A 17,478-nucleotide genomic window follows, 5' to 3' on the forward strand; every position below is an offset into this window, starting at 1 on the left:
TGCGCAAGCAGGATTTGTGATTGCCCAGTGATGGTAATGTGAAAAGGTCGACTGCGCAGTTAGTGTGCATCAATGATGAGACATCAATTATGCGTATCCTGAGGAGAATATGCCTCTAAGCTTGTCAACTCTCGTGAAGCATTTCATGAACGGTATTTTCCCGCTGCGATGCTGGTTTTCATCTCGAGCTGTCGCTGACATGATTAGGCTGAACATTGAGTAATGTACCACTCATTTTATTTTCCATTATGTATATTTAATGTACCATTATTTCCCTACGTGGATTAATAAAAGTTTCATGAAAAAAATCACTTGTTGTGCTTGTGTTGTTGTACTGGAGGTCATGTCTTCCCTATACTTGCAAACGTTGTAACTTTGTCATGTACAATTGGACGTGGACCACACAAATATAATAAGCCTTCATATAGTAAACGAAATAATACTGACAAAGACTATTTTAAGAGGCATAATGGATGAAGGTGGCTGAATGTACAATGTTAGCTCACGTTAGCGAAGTAAGTAGAAACCCACATACAGGCTAATTGTTACGCTGCTATTGGAACGCTTGTGTCGCCAGATTCTAATCACACCCGTGTGACGCTACGTCTTTGCGGAAAATTGGCTGCTGTCACACCGGTGTGACGCTTCGTTCTGAAAGGTTAATGACTTACAAAGGGTTTACAACCTAATTAATAACCTATTTATAAACCATTTATAATGGAGTCTTATTGTAAAGTGGTACCAACTTGAGTTTGTTTGTTTGTTTCTTTCTCTGTATCTTAATATCTGTTTGCCTCTAACTCATCCACTCTCTCTCTATATTTATCTCTCAGTTTTTCTTGATTTATTTTTCCCTCCCTATGTTTGCCTTGTCTCAAAGACACTATACCATCTCACCTGAGTTGAATTGGAATTTCAATGAGTCTTTACATATCTCTCTCTCTCTTACTCTCTCTTTCTCTCTCCCTATCTCTCTATCTCTCTCTCATTCTCTTTTGCTTTTATGATCTTTTACTTGGTATTTACATTTATTCTTCTCTGTCGTGTAGGCTCAGAACACCTTTCTTTCACTTTTTTTCTGAATGCAGTAAACATGCCCAGTAAACATGCCCTCTCTGTATTTTTAAGGGACACACTTGTATTCACACATTGTATATCTCCTACTCATAAGAGATTTTGCTACACCTACTGGATATCGCTTTAGTTTACCTTCTATATTTGTAGATATACTGATGTTGACCACTAATGCTAAAACATGTCACAGGTGTTTCTGGAGACTTAGCAGTCCAGTAAATTGTCCTGAAAAGCTTGTGTATTTTCCAGTGGCCTGCTGCCTTACTGCCTAAATTGGGCCAATCACTTGCCATTTCAGTGCAACTTCTGTGTCCATGCAACTTTTTCTAACTTTGGCAAATTTTTCTATGTATTTTCTATACAGACCCTTCCCATCCTGCCCATCATCTGTTCCTGTTACTCCCGTCAGGGAAAAGGTTCAGATCAAAAAAGGCATGCACCTCCAGGATGGCAAAGAGCTTATATCCCTGTGCAATAAGGCTCCTCAACAGCTCATATATTAAAACAATAACAATATGGTGAGATTTCAAGATATAAATCTTTATTGTATAAGCATGACATAAATCTATATAAATGGAATGAAGTGCTGATATACAACCCGAATACAGTCATACAAAACAAAGAACCTTTTAAAGTGTGCTGCTGAGTATTTCAAGGGAATTAACGGTTTCTTCACTTTTTTCTGAAAGCAATCACAATTATACAATACAAAACAACACACGGGCTTATGAGGATTCTCAGAAAATATGTACAATCAGGAAATAATGAAACCCTGATAATAGGACAAGTTACAAATGATCAAATTACAGTTACAGTAATCAAATGTGTATGTTAAATACTATATGTTTTCATAAGTTATTTCCAGGTCCATGCTATTTGTTTATACATCTTTTCCCATAGTTATTGCCTTTAGCTGTGGCAATAATGTGGGATGTATGGTTACTACATAATTACCAAAGTATATGTACACTGCCATCTTCAGTTGGCATCTTCAAACTCTGAACTGACAATAATATCCACAGTTCACAAAAAGTTTATACTTTAACAAAACAAGGCTGTAGTGTAATTTAGAATGTGGTGGACAGAGAACCCAGGTCAACTGTGCCTGCATTGAACATCTGAAACATAACAGTAACAGAAATAAGCTTGAGGCACCTTGTTCAAGCCTGATTACAGAAAATAGATTCATTTAGTTTATTGTCAATTTCCTTTGCTCTTACAGTTATGGAAGACTGATGCTTTGAAAGGCCACATGGTAGCTGACACTCTTATTGTGCCTTGATGTTCACGTCCTCTATGTCCCTGTCTTCCTGTGGGGGTTGTGGAGAAAAGAGGTATCACACGGACGCCTCACCCATACTTCCCCGTTGGGATGAACGCCTTGTGGGCGCTGCCGTCGGTTCATCTGTCCTCGTGGTCATCTTGTGCCAACGCTGAAAGAGAGGAGATGTATTGAGTTTAGAAACGGCACTTTCAGAAAGACCATTTCATTCATGCGTCAGCATAAACAGAGGAAAGAGAAAAATTACTTGCCTGTCGTAAATCACCCTTAGTGGTGAAAAACATGTAGACGACATACCCTGGGATGAGCACCATAGAAGACAGTGCCATGACCCAGCCAATCCCCTGCCCCCAGGCGGGATAGACATACTTGCCCAGGGTCAGAGGGGTCATCTCTATTGCACTAAAGGTGAATACTCCCTACACGAAGAGAAGAAAGGAGGCAACCACATTACACACAACTGAGCTATTTAACAATACAAAATATTTCCCTGGTTATTTTGGGATGTGAAGATGACCTAGACAATCATTCAACCTTATACTTTTTACTAAGGATAAATCTGTCGTGTCCACACATTAACATAGGTAAAGACCATTTAAACTAAGGTTAAATCTGTCATGTCCATACATTAACATAGGTAAAGACCATTTCAACTAAGGTTAAATCTGTCGTGTCCACACATTAACATAGGTAAAGACCATTTAAACTAAGGTTAAATCTGTCATGTCCATACATTAACATTGGTAAGGACCATTTAAACTAAGGTTAAATCTGTCATGTTCATACATTAACATAGGTAAAGACCATTTCAACTAAGATTGAATCTGTCATGTTCATACATTCACATAGGTAAAGACCATTTCAGCTAAGGTTAAATCTGTCGTGTCCATACATTTAACATAGGTAAAGACCATTGAAACTAAGGGTAAATCTGTCGTGTCCACACATTAACATAGGTAAAGACCATCTAAACTAAGGTTAAATCTGTCTTGTCCATACATTAACATTGGTAAAGACCATTTCAACTAAGGATAACGTGTCCACACATTAACATAGGTAAAGACCATTTTTACCAGACAGATCATTGGAGTGAATACCATCCAACACCATTTCCACCACGCACAGGGCCGATAGCCAATCATCTCTTCTATGTTTTGGTAGAATCGCTCAGCCCCTGGATGGCAAAAGAAATATGATTATGTTAATTATGTGAATGTCATGAAATATAATGATAATAAATATAATTGAAAGCAGTATACCATAGAACCAAGATATGGAGATTGTTTCAAAAAACACCAGATATAGAATGGCCATTCCACTGGCAGAGTAGTAGTCAAACAGCTTGAAGACATACAGGCCTCCCTGGAAGAAAAAGAGCAGCAGTCAAACTGAATCTCTAAATAGACGTGGGGAAGGTACAAATAAGTTCTACATGCAGTAATAATGGGGTTTACCTGTGTGATGTTGGAGAAGCCAATAATGTAGGATACCACACAGACGGCGAGAATGAAGACCTTTTTCCTCTTCCTCAGGACCATTGGATACTCGTCCATCAGTGCAGTAACAAATCCTTCAACTGTACAGAACTAAGAGAAAATATTTCTATGCAAATGCACTGAACAGCATAGGATATACAACTAATGGCAAATGATGTGCATTACCTGGCTGTCCAGACCCAGCATCATCAGCATGGAAAAGAAGAGGATGGCCCACAGGGAGGACATGGGCAGCTGGGTCACTGCCTGAGGGTAGGCCATGAATGCCAATCCGGGGCCTAGTGAGCAACACCATACCCACTGTTAAAGCTTTAGGTGGTAGCTACTAACTTTTTTCTTTGCTTCCAATATATTCTTCTTGGTAATATTTTTTCATGACAATGCTTGCAGAGCAAAGCACTATATTCTTTTCCATATTCTAATTACAGTACTTGCATGACAGCACAGTGACACTAAAATATTTTATATGCAATGTAGCATTTTTTGGCTGTATCTGCGCTGCTTTAGTCAATGGCAGCTAACCAAGATGGTTTGCCCTATTTCCCTCTGGTTTTAGGCCAAAACCTTTTATATCATACATTTTTTATTATGATATCATTATCAGACACGCATTGATGTCTGCAAGTGATCACTCATATATTGTATGTGGGCCACACAAAGAGAGGGAGACACCGAGAATTTAAGGAGAAAACTGAGCACTGAAATATCATGCCTCTGAAAGATGGGGGAGTCTCTCAGTAGGCAGCTTTTGAACCTGTCGATCATGATATCCAAGACCATTTTGGTTGGACTCTCTGGTCCCATCTTACTGTCCGGGAATATTTTGTTGCCCTTGGGGACCACAGCTCAAAAAACCATTTGTATGGCCTGTGGGGCCCCACAATTATCAATTAAAGGGCCCTTACGTTTCAGTCTAGACATGTAACCCCTTGGTAGTGTCATTAGGAGGCACAACATCGACTATCATAGCTATGCAGATGATACCAGCTCTATACTTCTGTAATACCCAACAACTACAGCTCTATTGATTGCTTGATAAATTGCATTGCTGATATAAATGTATGGATGTTACAGAACTTTCTCCAGCTCAACCAAGATAAAATAGAGGTATTAGTCATTGGTGAAAAAGCCAAAAGGGAAACTTAACACCAATTACCAAGTACTCAATTTTGAAACCCATATCGAAAATATAATTGAAACATCTTTTCATCACTTAAAAAACATTTCTAAGGTGCAACAGTTTCTCTCTCAAGCTGACACTGAAAGATGGATTTACACTTGTAGCACAAGCTGGCTAGACTACTGTAACTCTCTCTTGTCTGGTCTACCAAAGAAAGGCATTAGTCAATCACAAATAATACGGAACACTGCAGCACAAGCTCTCACCAAAACTAGATGATGGGCGCACACCAGTCTTAAAATCATTGAACCTGTTTCAGAATAGATTTTTAGATTATTTTACTAGCCTATAAATCACTCCAGTCATGCACCTGAATATACACACCCAGTAGATTCCGGAGGTCCTCTGGCACTGAACTCTTAACAGTTTCAGAGCCAGAACCAAGAGACATGGAGAGGCAGTTTTTAGTTTCTCCCAGCCTTTGGAATACTCTGCCAGAGGACCTAAGAATGGCTGAAACTGGAAACCTTTAAGTGAGATATATTTAAGACATACCTCTTTAATCTCGCCTATTATTCTCTGTGATATTTATCTGTTCCCAGTGGTCTGTAGTACATGTGTGTGTGCTTTGTAATATGTTTGCACTTCACATTATATGACTTTTGTATCCCTCTGGAAAATCAGTGTCAAACATAAGTGTTTGTATTCCTGCTCCTTTGTTGAACTCCGTAAACTCCGTAGGATCACTGCGCTGCTCTGCTACTCTGTCTGGTATACTGGCCCCCTTCCTGTCCTTACTGGGGCTGAGAGGTCAGATAACTGTCTGACTGAGGAGTTGTTGGATGGCTGTGCCCTTGCAGCTACTGTGACTGACACATCAGACTGACTGTACTGCTGCTTCTGTCAGGCTCAGGTTGTGACACAGAGTTTTTGTTCATCATGGATCATGAACACAGCCTTTGAACTGTTAAAGTTCTCCATTTAGCTGCCAATCTCAGAGGTTTCCCACCTTTGCCACAGTGCCATAGTGCAGAAAAATCTTCAGTTAATACTTCAAGTGCCATCAGACATAAAAAACACGGTACAATCGGACATTCTGTTCCTATAACCTGTAGCAGTAAGGACCTTTTTCAGTAATAAAATACTATCTCCACAACCTGATGCCCTCCTAGAATATTCCGCAATTATTCAAAATAGCAGTGATCAAACCATCTCTCCAAAAACCTAGCAAAGAAATCAACCCAAATCTCTGTGCTCAATTTAAGGGAAGACTTTGGGCTACTTTGAAGACTAAAACCTTAGCCTAGCTACTACTTAAAGGTACAGTGTTTAGGATTCAGTGGCATCATGTGGTGAGGTTGCAAATTACTTTGCAATGATCTGTTGAGTAAAGGTCAGTTCCTTGCAGTCCTAGCAGGTGAATGTGGGGCCGGACCCTCAACATTATAAAAAGGTGTGTTATTTTGGCTGTAGGTTGAGGTCTGTAAAGCAATATGTTTCCCCCCTTTACTTCTGTTAACCCCCTTTAGGGCTCAGGTTTGGTCATTATCACTAGCCTGGTGACACCAGCCTACGTATTTCCGCCTGAATTGATTTCAAGCTCATACTCAGTCTGGCCCAACCCCATTGACAATCGTCTCCAGAACTCAAAATTTTGCAGGACCAATCAGCGAACAGTTCAGAGCTGTGACGCAAAACTCGCCTTGGAGGAAAAGACACGAAAAGCTATCGGAAAAGTTGTCTCAACTCTCGAGAACATCAGAAAATTAAAAGGAGAACAAGAGTATTTTCTTGTAAGTTTTATGATTGGAAAGGACGTCGTAGCTCTTCTCCCAACTGGCTTTGGGAAGAGTTTAATCTACCGAATGCTTACTAAACGTTGCTGATTGGTTAAGGGAACTCCAATGATTTTAAACCTCAAGATAAGCACCCGCCGATCTCGGAAACCAAAATGCATTGGGTTGGCCCAGACTGAAAGACGGAATGAAATGGAGTCACAGGCTGGTAATGGCCAGGCTACATTATCACCGCTGGGGTTTGCAAATATGGTGCAAATTTGGGGATAACTTGACATCTGTGAATCATGTGACATTTGTGATCTCCCTTCTATTTATTTATGTATGTTTGTCCCAGTCGTACATCAGAAATCTGTAGTAAAAAGACGCAAAAATCTCACTATCCACAAACGTGTATGTCTCATTGCAGAACTTTGTCCAATTAGTACCACAGATGATCTGAAACAATCCACAAGTATGAGGTGTAGTTATTAGATACTCCAGCAGGTGGCAGCATTTCTTCATATGAGCTGAAGGACGTTGCATCCACATACGTACAACGGTAAAAAACCTGGGTGTGCAGTTGGACAGTGAACTCTCTTTTAACTCCCACATCAAAGCCATCACAAAATCCTTCTACTACCACCTAAAACACATCTCGAATTTCATGTCGCAAGATGACCTCGAAAAACGTATCCAAGCCTTTGTTTCCAGTAGGTTGGACTATTGTAATGGTCTCCTTACAGGCCTGCCCAAGAAAACTATCAGACAGCTCCAGCTGATCCAAAATGCGGCAGCCAGAATCCTGATGAGGGCTAAAAGGACAGACCACATTACACCACTGCTTAAACACCTCCACTGGCTACCAGTTCAGTTCAGAATTGATTTTAAGATTTTATTATTGGTTTTTAAGTCTCTAAATGGAACTGGCCCTGTCTACCTGAAAGACCTATTGCAGCACTACACCCCTACTAGGTCTCTCAGATCCCAAGAAAGGGTCCTCCTGATCCCACCCATTACCAGAACAAAACAGGGAGAAGCTGCTTTTAGCTCATATGCTGTTAAAGTTTGGAACTGCTTACCTGAGTACACAAAAACTGCTCCAACAACAAGCTGTTTTAAAAGCAGGCTAAAGACACACCTCTTCTCCCTCGCCTATGCCTAGGTCTTTCCATCCCAACATTCCTTTAGAGCTCTCCCCTCACTCATCTATGCAAACACTTTTTCTGCTTTTAGGGATTTTATGTTTTCATGGTTTTTATGGTCTTATTATTAAACATTTTTGTTTCGCCTCAGCTTTTATTGAAATATACATCTAAAACTCTAACTTTGTACTATTTTTTAACGTACACTTTTAGGGCCTGATTTACTAACAGGATTGCGCCCATTTCTGGCGTAAAATAGCAGTCGTAAACATCAAACGGTATTTACTAACAGGGCGCAGTGCATATTAACGCTTTGTGGGTGTGGACGGGGAGGACAGAAAAAGTGGGTGGAAACATGCGCAAATATTTGGGAGGAGCGAAGATAAGTGCGCCTAATGATGTATTGCAGGGTATTTACTAAACTGCCTGGCAAGCGCACCTCTCCGATTTGCGCGCTAATTCTCCGCCTCATAAAAGCACGTCTTAACCAGGAAGCGCATTTTCATTGAGTCTGAAAACGTTGATATGGCAGCAGTGATAAGAGAAAGGCGAAGAAAGAAGACAGAGACAGCTCACAGAAATAATTTTTTCAACTCGTATAACACATTTTCAGTTAAATTAACCACAAATCATTAGACGGTACAGGTTAACCAGCCACGCAATACTTCAATTACTGAACCAGATCAGAGACGACATCTAACACTCCAACCGGAGATCATATTCCATTCAATCAGTTGGTAAACATTGCAAATATTGGCACCGGATCATTTCAAACAGTTATAGTATCAGCAGTTGATATATCTCAGCCTTCACTTTCGCCAAATATTCACACAGGTACTTGACGCATTGCTATGGCGCACTGGCCAATACATTTCCCCACTGCCACAGCTGAAATTATAGACATCAAACAGGACTTTTTTTGAAATCGCAAACTTTCCGAACGTAATATGAACCAGTGAACCCATGTCCCTTGTAGAAATTATTAATCTCGCCATGTACACATCTATATTGTTATAATAGACAGTTTATGCATTAATGCCACCAATAGCATATTGTTTATAATCGTGTTCTTTTAAACATCTTGCTGTAGGTGATGGCGGGCAGAACAACAATAGCAGCGCACACATTGAATCAGGTTCAGTGATTGAGCGAACGTGAACCAATATATCTATCTCCACTTTGCTAAAGCTTCATTTTCTCTTCCTAATTAAATACAACGGAAAATGCGGAAAAACACTGTGCGTTAATGTGCGAACGCAGTTTAAGCAGCGGTCGCAATGTTAGTAAATCAGGCCCTATATAGGGCGGAATAAACACAGCTTGCCCAGCGCAGATCTGGGTTGATAAATACCACGGAAAATGCGCAAAAACACAGTGCGTTAATTTGCGAACGCAGATTAAGCAGCGCTCGCATAAATCAGGCCCTTATAAAGTATAGTATAAATGCGCTTTCCTATTTTATTCATTTTTCATTTTTGCATGTGAAGCACTTTAAATTGCCCTGGTACGAAAATGTGCTATATAAATAATTGTGCCTTGCCTTGCCTTGCCTTACAACATGAAACAAATAGGAGAAAGGCATAGACACATGCTAACTTTGTTTGTGGGATGTACATTTCAGATGTCATGCACTCCTCAGACAAAGGTACTACTCATTGAGTACTCATTAAGAGAAGGTATAAGAGGATCGATAACTTGAGTGTTTGTAAAACCTTGGTGTGTTTCCTACCCTGAGAAACTTGGTAACTGCAGGTACTGGTTGTGACAATTCTACAAAATTATGCCCTGTCTTGACATTAATGTTTCGTAATCTGAAATCTGACTTAATTCAAGTTATAAAACATTTGAAATGACACAGCTATGAACCATTCCAAACAAATCATGAAACAGTCAACTCACCTGAGGCTGCCAGTTCTTGGATTGGCTTTTTTGTGATATGGGACATGAAGCCCACGATGGAGAATATCACAATGCCAGCAAACATGCTTGTAAATGAGTTTATACAGCATACGATAAGAGCATCCCTGTCAAGAGATTAAGACAAACATGCTTGTAAATGAGTTTATGCAGCACACGATAAGAGCATCCCTGTCAAAAGATTGAGAAAAATGTATACAAATAAAACCTCTCATGAATACGAAGTGGAAGTATTGAAAAAGAGATACATGTGAGTATACATTATAAGTGAGAGGGTTAATTAAGGCTAAAGGTGTACCTATATACGTTATTGGTGAAGGAATTGTAGCTTCCAAGAGCAATAAGGGAGCCGAGGCCCAACCCATAAGAAAAGAAGATCTGCGTGGCAGCATCCAGCCAGACCTATGAGGATGCATTCAGTTAAGGTACATTCGAACATGGAGAGACATGGAGGCCATTCATTTGGGTTTTATAGCCATCAGCTGTGCAAGAATGTATGGATTGATTTAAAACACAGGAATGAGCAGATGGATATTCACATACATTAATATTCATATTCACAAATCATTGGTTGTTGCATAGGAACATAATCTATTTTAGAAAATATTGTTGAGAAAAAAACAGTGACGATTAAACTCAGAATAAAGTTTATGCGTGGTCCCTGTGTGTATTTGGTGTTTTACCTCAGATTTCATGAGCTTGTTGAAGTCCGGGGTAATGTAGAAAAGCACGCCGTCCTTTGCCCCTGGGAGGGTGACTCCCCGAAAGAAAAGTATAATCAGCATAAAGTATGGATAGGTAGCAGAGAAGTACACCACCTGAGAAAGAAAAGTATTATTTAGTATAAAGTATGGATAGGTAGCAGAGAAGTACACAACCTGAGAAAGAAGAGTATAATCAGTATAAAGTATGGATAGGTAGCAGAGAAGTACACCACCTGAGAAAGAAAAGCAGGGCATGAGTGCAGATGTGTTACTCCATGGTGAGGTTCATAAATCACTGCCGTGAAGGATTATTACTTAATGTCCCAGATAGTAGAGGGAAAATGGAATGTTGTGCATGTTATATACATCATATTAATCACTTCTCATGAATGTGAACTGACTTCAAGCAAAGACACCCTGATGCTAAGTAATCTTCCAACTGTATGCCAAGCGAAGAACGTTCCAGTCTCTCTCTCAAACCCCTGCATTCTTTATGAGTACATACAACTAACCTTCTGTCCCTGTAATCTAAAGTAGCATGATGGACTTTGGGTCTAAAAACTAACAAGCCACTTCCCTAAAAAGCATGCAGAAACCTGGCAAACATCAGCAGCAGCCCAGTTGGCACTGATAAAAAGTTGCCAACATGCCAGCTGGCGTCATTTGGCGATATCATGCTGTGAAGTCTTTTATTCAATTATTTGCAGGGGGTTCTGACTCGAAACACAAAAGTATGAGGTGCACAGCCTGGACGTGTAGTGGAAATAACAGGTGTGTTTATCTGTCCTACCATTACCATTACAAAATAATTTGGAGATGATGACAAAAGCAGTTGCTCATAAAAACATCCCTCAAAAAGAGGCCAATTGTTGCATAGTGTTCAGTGGCGCAAAAAGTGGGTATGCGCTCTATGCGGCGCATAGGGGCGCCGCACCCATGGAGGCGCCAAAGCGATGGTAAAAAAAAAATAATATTAAAATGTTTGGGGTATTTTCTATATGTAGCTACTGTTGTGCGTTTCTAAATCATTTCTGCATTTCCTTAATGTTATATAACATTTTAGAGGACTAAACAGGCTAGAGTAGGCGCCTCATATCTTAAGATTCCATAATAGAATTTTGACATAGAAGAGGGAGCGTGAGCACCGTGACCGCTGAACACACAAGCAGTTAGAACTAAGCTACGAGTAGTGAGTTGGTTGGATGGAAGATGGATAAAGCAAAAAAAAAGGGGGGGGGGGGGCGCCAAAATTGTTGCTGCATACCCCCCTGACACTGGGCAGTTGCATCCCTGATAGTGTTTATATAATTCACTTATAGTAAATACTCTGAAACACCACAGCAACACAGTCTGCAACATCTGTTACAATATGACAAATAGATGCATGATTGCCACCTCAAAGTGTTTGAAAATAGTACATAGTACACTAGTGAAGTACATTTTATATTACAAAATACCTAGAGTAAGTCATTTAGTATTTGGAATCTATATTAGGTATACCGAAGCTTCATCAATGGCTACCATGTTCTTTTTCTCTCATAGACATATCACCAATAGTGATAGGATGGCTATCTTGCCCCTACAGTTAAAAGTGTAGGTATATTGGCAATCCATTTCTGTGATGGTGAATGTTAAGACAGTTAATTAAGTGATTTTGGGATGTTAGCAGTTTGTCAGCCCTGTAGTCGGTGTTGATAAGGAATGCAACTTGCGGCAGCTCAGGCGTACTTTGAGCAGCACAGTGGGTTGACATCTATGACTGTAAAACGTCATAGCTTTTTAAAAAAAAAATGACAGAAAGGTTTACAGCGTCCCCAGGAAAAATGTGTATGGAAGAGATTTCACTTGGAGTTAATTGATATTGTAATATGAAATTGGCAGTGTGTTTAAGTTTAAGAATTGTTTTACATCGGATTCTGTGTGCTGGAATTCTGTTTTCAGGTCTCAGTGTGGTCAGAGTCTTTGTTGAAGAAAGAAAAGCAACCCGTGGTTGCTGGTGCTGTATAGTTTTAAATACTAAATAACTAAATACAATTTATAAATATCTAAAGTAACCTCATCACTTGACTAATTATGGCTACTCGATGCAGTTGTAGACGATGACATCAGTTTGAAAGTAGCTACTGGTCCCTGATGAATGGCACCAAACAATGGATTCAGATATTCAGATATTTAGTCCATTCCGGATAAGGTGCAGAATGTTCTACATTCGTCTGTTATTACAATTTACCAAAACATTTGAAAACTGACAATAATAATAATAATAATAATAATAGGGATTTGCTGCTTAGTCTTATGATTCTTATATGCTAATGTAATTTGATGATACATTTGTATAACTTACAAGGCTATGCTTCCATGGCAGGTAAAATACCTGTAGTTAAATGGAGTATCATTTTCTTTCTAGTTTGTGTAGTTTGTGTTTGTGTAGTTTAAGCGATGTACCATGGGGCAATCCTTCTCTTTTTCAGTGGTGTACCTTGGGGCAATCCTCCTTTTGCCATTGTGACACCCTCTGTTAGTAGGTTGACATGAGGTTAAAAATGTGTGTGTGTGTGTGTGTGTGTGGTTGTGTGTGTGTGTGTGTGTGTGTGTGTGTGTGTGTGTGTGTGTGTGTGTGTGTGTGTGTGTGTGTGTGTCTGTGTCTGTGTGTGTGTGTGAGGGGGGGTACTCCTGATTTAATCCTACTTTACTTGAGGTTTGAAGAAGCCTAAAAACAATAAAACAAGACAAACCTTTCCAGTCCACTCCACCCCCTTCCATATGGAGAAGTAGACCAGAATCCAGGCCAGACCTAGGGTCCCAGCCAGGGGCCAGCGAACCTCTCCTGGTTCCTCCAGTCCACTGGTCATCTGGTGCATGTTCCTCCTGGAGAAACAAGCACAAAGTTAAGCCAATGGTCTATAAGCCCGTGGACTAATGAATGGAACACAAAGGGTAGTGGTTTTAGCTTACTCCCAGAACTCAGTGACAGCACTGGTTAAGTTGGTCGTATCAGTCAGGCTGTAGTTTGAAAAACACTTCTCTGTGTTCCATGGGTGGTCACAGTTCTGCCACGGGAGCTCCTGCAGAGTGTGTGTGTGTGTGTGTGTGTGTGTGTGTGTGTGTGTGTGTGTGTGTGTGTGTGTGTGTGTGTGTGTGTGTGTGTGTGTGTGTGTGTGTGTATGTGTGTGATTGTTTGTGTGTTGGAGGGAGACGAAGAAATACATTGGGCAGTTGAGTGAGGTGTCTGAATAATAGCTTAAAGCCTTGTTTTTTTCACGGAATCAGCAAGTTAACATAAAGAGACAGTTCCCTCATGTTTACGAATTACACTAATGTAGACTGTAAGATTACTCACTGCTCTGAAGGAGTTGAACAGGTAGTAGAGAGCCCAGGCAATGATCACGATGTAGTAAATGTTTAACCAGAATGATAGCACCACAGAGGCCAGACCGACACCTGCCCGTCGGGGTGTTGGAGAAAGATGTAGAGGTGCAGAGAGAAATCCGTATTATATGTTTATATTGTATAAACATACTGAATATAAAATTTATATTGTATGTTTTTTATGATGTTTGACTGAAGGTGCAGCTGAGTTCCATTCAGTGGATGTGTGCTTCTTTCACTTCTGCAGATTCTTGTTTAAATAATCGTACTTACAGGAGGAATCATACTATTCGGACTTTTCATAACTGGAGCTCACCTTTCATCATTGGAAACAGCTTCCAGACTCCTATCCCCCCAGTGGAGGTGTATTGGCCCAGAGCCGTCTCCAGCAGGAACAGAGGGATTCCAGCGAACACCAGTGTTGTGAAATAGGGGATGAGGAATGCCCCTATGGAGATATGGAAGGACACGTCCATCGTCAAAAATCGCAAACCACTTGGAGTTAAACCACACATAATATTCTTGTCCCACTTTTTCCGAGGCCAGAATTTGGAATAGAATTTGGAAATTTCTTTCATCTCCATAAAAGATTTTAGGAGTTTAACTGGCCAATTCATTGAAAAACCCAAGGGGGTGAAGTAAAAGATTATGTTTTAGTCATACATACATTCATACATACATACATACATACATACATACATACATACATACATACATACATACATACATACATACATACATACATACATACATACATACATACATACATACATACATACATACATACATACATACATACATATTAATGCTGTCAAACGATTCAATAATTAAATCGTGATTAATCGCATTTATGTCGTTGTTAACTCAAAGTTGACATTCATTCCAAATGAATCGCAAATTTGTATCTACTTCAAAAATGTCCCATCATTTTTTATTTTATTTTAATGCTCTTGGAAAAGTGGATTGGCTTGCTTTATGCAAATGTTTTATTTAATTGAAGAACAACATTGCCAAACAGGGCGGTACAAAATCTAATTATAAAGTGCACATTTCAGGTAAACAAGGACTAGTGCAGTTAAATCATGGCTTAATATTTTCTTTTTTTTCAAGTTTGCTGGGAACATAGCAGTCAGGCCTCTTATATCAGAAAAAATGAACTGTAACAGTTAGGTTACCAATTCAGCCAGCTGCCTGTTGACATTTTCAGACAACAGTGAAGCTCGCTTCTTCTGCACAACACAACTTTTAAACGTAAAATTTCCATTCAAAGCTTTTTGTCATCCATTTCGCCGTATCACACTCACCATTCACTCAAACCGTAACGTTAGCCTACTACACAGAAATTTCCAAATTCTATTCCAAAAATATACTACACAGTTAAATATATATATATTTATTTAGTTACTACATTCCAGATTAACATGAAACTTTAACTTTAAATTTGGCAAGCTTTTCCAGACAGTCCTATGGACTAGCTTTAGAGTTTGACCAATCAAATGTCTTTTGGCAAATGTATGGAACAAGTAGACTTAGATATAGAAGAAGTTTTTGTCAAAGTGTCGGTTACAATTTCCCTTATTACAAAAGGTTACAGTGAAATAAAGGGTTTTGTTCTATTCCTTATCTCTCACCGCCTCCATTTTTCCCACAAAGATAGGGGAATCGCCAGACATTGCCCAGCCCGATGGCATATCCAATGCAGGAGAGTAGGAAGTCAAATTTGCCCTTCCAGGAACCCCTGTCTGGAACTTCTTTATCCTTTTCATCTTCACTCTGTGATGTGTAATGGTCCAGATCTTCAAAAGGGACTGCCTGCTTGACCTCTGAGGTAGAGTTCAAGTCCACTGTACTCTTGCCTGTCTTCCCCATGGCTGTCTCACACCCCTCACAGCCAGGCTCAACTCCACAGGGATATTCCCCAGATCACGTTGGTGCTAGAGTTCTGGAGTTTAAAGGTTGAATTGGGTTTTTCAAGCCACTTCAATCTGCTGTGGGTCTCGGGAGCCCAAGGAGATCAGGGAATCATTCTTACTGCAGAAGAACAAAGGGAAGTGTTATAAAGGGAATAAGGTATAAAGTCACTCTAAAATATCTGCAAATCTAAAATGTGTTATTCTTTTTTGCTGTGATTAGTGATCTATAAGTTATATGTCTCATATGTATTCATTGCACACCATGCCTACTTTAAAATGACATTGCATTGTTTTGCCTGGCAATTCATGTACAATAAAATGACTGATATTGAGACTTTGACTGACTGATCCTTACATGAGTCTCCTCAAATATATATTGTTATCTTTCCCTGCCTCTCTATCACTCATATGCGGTCTACTCATTGAATAAGCATATGATTTCTCAGGGTGATTCAAATAATGAAATGAACAAAAGCAAGCCATACCTTTCAAGAGAGGCTCTGATGCCCTTACCAAAACCCGATATTAATATTGGTATCCACCTGCAGACAAAGGCAACCTCCGCTCATCCACTGGAGCCAGACCAGCCACACCAACCAAACTCTGCCATGTACTCAGCCTTGCCGGAAGGAACTGACAGGCCAAAAAAAGTCTGAGTTACCCTCCCTCCCCTTTTTTAGCTGGAAGGCCCCCTTCTCTGGTGGGTTGCTGGGTGGTATTGAGCTGCAGATAATAAACTTCGACCTGTTGTCTAACTGGATTATTGCTTTACCATGATGAGTCCTGGCAGCAAGTTTGGAGTCGATTCCTGGTTCCGGGAGAGAGTGTGTGCATGTGCATGTGTTTGTTTTCTTACAGTGTGTGTATGAGTGTGTTGTCTGTTTGTTGGTGTGACTATCAATTCTCCAGGGCTAGTTTGGTTGCTATGGAATTTTCCCATAGAGGAGAGTTTCATTTGAGGACTGAAAAGAGCTTGTTGAGATTTGGAAATGAAGCAGGCACTAGGCCTAAATTATAGACAACATGAGGTCTGGAGAAAAATAAAACTCCAGGGACATTTTTTCCCCCTAATTGGCAAGGTACAAAAAGAGGTAGGAATGAAATCAGATTGAAGTAGTACGGTACAAATGTGTATTCTCTGGAGGGGGAAGGAATAGTGGTGCATGTCAGCCCTAGGCTATCAAATTAAAATGAAGTGTAAGCTTAGTGTGTGTGCGTGAGATTGGAGGGAGGGAGAGACCGCAGACTACAGAGAGCATGTATTTGTGTCTCATGGTGGAATATTTTATATATACTGTATATATTTGGTTTTTGTATTTCATTTTTATTCTGCAGCTCACAGAATAATATATGTAACTTAGAATGTCACTGCCAAGTGTTCTTCATCCAAGTCTCTCATTGGTGAAGGTTTTGGATCATTTGAGGTAGTGTTGTAGCACCTTCACCATAAGAGCTGTGTGGCAGAAGGTTGACTATCCATGGAGGGCAAATGTGTTTCTTCTTCAAGTGCTGCACATTCTGTCTGCATATGTCATGATAAAGGTCTGTTCATCACAAGATGGTTTAGAAACTGATTAAGGGCAAAATCTTTGGTAACATGACTTTCCACTAAAATCAAATGTTTAAGATTAAAACATTCCCAAGCCTAATCCATATTTGCCTTTCCGGTTATACTTGGTATAC

The 17,478-nt window shown here is 39.9% G+C and overlaps 1 protein-coding gene across 1 annotated transcript; it reads right to left on the reverse strand.

The window, feature by feature from the left end:
- Window positions 1–2,411: 2,411 nt before the first annotated feature.
- slc6a1l (solute carrier family 6 member 1, like) lies at window positions 2,412–15,751 on the reverse strand (the record flags this gene model as incomplete). Its single annotated transcript, XM_080851752.1, has 14 exons — window positions 2,412–2,507; window positions 2,608–2,775; window positions 3,430–3,530; window positions 3,616–3,718; window positions 3,811–3,942; window positions 4,018–4,130; window positions 9,792–9,916; window positions 10,108–10,211; window positions 10,493–10,627; window positions 13,249–13,381; window positions 13,469–13,578; window positions 13,854–13,954; window positions 14,199–14,330; window positions 15,514–15,751. 14 exons carry the CDS (start codon window positions 15,749–15,751, stop codon window positions 2,412–2,414), a joined length of 1,791 nt encoding a protein of 596 aa, XP_080707878.1.
- Between the last annotated feature and the right edge of the window lie 1,727 nt (window positions 15,752–17,478).

Source organism: Sprattus sprattus (assembly GCF_963457725.1).
Source record: "Sprattus sprattus genome assembly, chromosome: 14".
In the NCBI taxonomy this organism is placed as follows: Eukaryota; Metazoa; Chordata; class Actinopteri; order Clupeiformes; family Clupeidae; genus Sprattus; species Sprattus sprattus.